Genomic DNA, 2,564 nt, shown 5'->3' with positions numbered 1-2,564 from the left:
GGTGGCAGCCACTGGGTGCGAATCCGTTGCGCCCTTTACGGGTTGTGCGGCTCGGGCACCGCGGGAGTTGTGCGTGGGCCCCGCCGGTATGCGTCCGGCTGTGGTGCGAGGGGCGGGTGGGGGGTGCGTATCTCTTCTTAATTGCCGGAGGGGACTTTGTGTGCTCACTCCCACAGCACATGTGAGGCACATGAGTTCGGTGTGGCTTGCCGGTGGCGCCTCGCTGCGCCGTGGTCGTGTTTGCGTCTTCCCTCTTCTGACGGGTCGCCTTCACCGGGTTCCGTTCACCCCTCATTGATTTGCACGGAGTGAACGCACGTGTTTTTCCGCGTGCGTGGCGGTGGCAGTCCGAATCGGTGTTGCAGGTTGCGTTTGCGTGCGCTGCGGGAGGGTGCGGCGGTGGCGTTGGTTATATTTTCAGGTTTGTTGTTTGTTTGCTTGTGCGTTTGCTGCTTTTTGCCTGGCCACACGTCGTGTTCGCCAGAGTGGGGTTTTGTTTGCTGCCGGTCCCCGCGCCCCTCCCATGCACCCCATTTCTTTCGCCACTTTTTTTTTAGTTTGCTCTGCATTTGCGGCTCACTTTTTTATGGACGTTTTTTTGGGCGCCGCGTGTTTTCCTCCGTGCCTCGTTTTTTTGCTGCGCCCACCCGCCGCCGTCGGGGCGTGGCCGGGCGACGTGCTCGTGCACGCAATTGCCGCCAGTGCGCCCCTATTGCCTTTCCCCCGCAGCGCCGCCCGCGGCAGCACGTGTGTGGTGCAGACGGTCTGCGCGTCTTTGGGGGCGGTGTGCGGCCCTGCACCTGCATCTCTTTTTTTGTTCTTGCGTTGCCTCTGCCGTTCTTTCCCGCGGTGCCGAAAAGTGGCGGTGGGTCTGCGGTGCACCATGGTTGCCTTGCGCGAGCAGCGTGCCTTTGGGCGATTGCCCACGCAATCGTCAAAACGAGGGTCGGTGGTCCCAGGGCTGCACTGCTGTAGGGGTGTGGCGGGGCCGCCCTGACGGGTGAGGGGGGGGGCGCTCCCGGATGCGGCGGCCATCAGGTGCGGTGTGCTGCGCACGGTGGGGGAGTGGTGGCTGCGTCTGGTTTTTGTCACGTCGGTTTTGTGCGCCGCGGGCCCTGTCGCCACGACGGGGGCGGAGAGGTGCGGTCGCTGCCACACCGCGGGGTCCCGTGATGTTTTTGTTGTGCGCGGGATAATGCCACGTGCGGGTGTGGACTCTTTCTGGTGTCTGAGCGCCGGCAGTCTCTCTCCTTCCGGAGGCAACTGTACTCGCGTGGCTGCCTGCCTCTGTTATTGTTCAACGGCGCGCCTCTGCGGTGGGGGCTGCAGGTGCCGAGGGTGGGTGGCAGCAGTGGAACAAATCTGGCGTTGTTTCTTGTCCTTGTACGCCGTTGGCGTGGTTTGACGGTGACGCATATTTTTCCAGGTTTTGCCTCCGGTGTGTGCGCAAATGTTGTTTTGTCTCTGCGCGTGTGTGGCAAGTGAGAGCAAGCGGGAAATGGTGTGGCGGCGGCATAGGGGCCGTGCGGGAGGCAGGCCAAAAGAAGGGGCGAGGGCACGAGGGTGCGCCAGAGGTGCGAAACGACGCTGGACGGTGCTGCGGCGCTCTGCAAAACCTTCTTTGGGGCCTGCGCCCCCACGCAGCGGGTGGTGTGCGTCAGCGCGGGGAGGGCAGCCGCGCCTTCGCTGCTCACTCGTTGGGCGCTGGTTTGCCCATGCAGCCGCAGCGAGCAACACAGACCACACAGTTTTTTTTTTTGTTTGCGTGACGCCTGTGTGGGGGTGGGGCCGCCTTGGCGTTGCACCTCTCTTTCTTTAACTTTGCATCTACCCTGCGAACACAGACGGTATAAACACACAGACACACACACACACGATCGCACGCACACATCGTTCCACGCAGCGGGTACATGGTGGCGGGCGAAGCTGGCACGCGGGCGCTTTCGGCGATGAGGACTGTCGTCCAGTGGATGGCGCTGCTGCTGCTGCTGCAGTACGTAGGCAGCCACCCCTCCTTCACCGCAGCGGGAGAGGACGAACACGTGAGGGTTAAAATCAAGAAATACTTCAGCTTTCCTCATTCGGAGTTTATTATATATGACAGTCAGGTGACTTACGACCTTTCTTTGAGAATCTGTATCCTAGGCGGGGGACTGCTCACTGCGGATCAAACACCTGCTGCGCACGAGTCCATCACGGATTACATGAGACAGGTGGGAGACGTTGCCAATGGGGAGGTATTCACGTACATGGGAGGTGACACCATCTACAGCGTACATCGGGAGAAAGACCCCGACAAGATATGCCGTCCAGGAGTTGCTGAGGCATCGTTGAACTGTATCTTTGAGTGGAACCTGGGCGAGTTTGAGCACCCAGAGGAGACCTATCGTGGTGCTCAGTTTTTCAGAGGTTCACTGCACTCCCTCACTGGCGCAGGCCGAATGAACGGGTATGAGTCTTACTGGGAACATCATTACCCTGCACACGGTGAAATGTTTTTAATATCTCACTTGGATTTGAGGAAAAATACGACGGCAACGTGGTATGACGGGTCAGACTATGCT

The 2,564-nt window shown here is 60.1% G+C and overlaps 1 protein-coding gene across 1 annotated transcript, besides 2 other annotated features; it reads left to right on the top strand.

The window, feature by feature from the left end:
* Nucleotides 1-421: 421 nt before the first annotated feature.
* Nucleotides 422-449: a sequence feature (A-rich).
* Nucleotides 450-1,853: 1,404 nt separating this feature from the next.
* Nucleotides 1,854-1,890: a microsatellite.
* Nucleotides 1,891-1,910: 20 nt separating this feature from the next.
* Nucleotides 1,911-2,564, top strand: TraAM80_10378 (uncharacterized protein; the record flags this gene model as incomplete). The annotated part of the gene is made up of 1 exon (XM_029387002.1): nucleotides 1,911-2,564. A coding segment is annotated over one exon (654 nt), but the record flags the coding sequence as incomplete, so codon positions are not given.

This window comes from Trypanosoma rangeli (assembly GCF_003719475.1).
Source record: "Trypanosoma rangeli strain AM80 chromosome Unknown Tra_15.4_contig_00928, whole genome shotgun sequence".
Lineage (NCBI taxonomy): Eukaryota > Euglenozoa > Kinetoplastea > Trypanosomatida > Trypanosomatidae > Trypanosoma > Trypanosoma rangeli.
The sequence above is the reverse complement of the archived record's forward strand: the minus strand, read 5'-3'. Positions and strand labels throughout refer to the sequence as shown.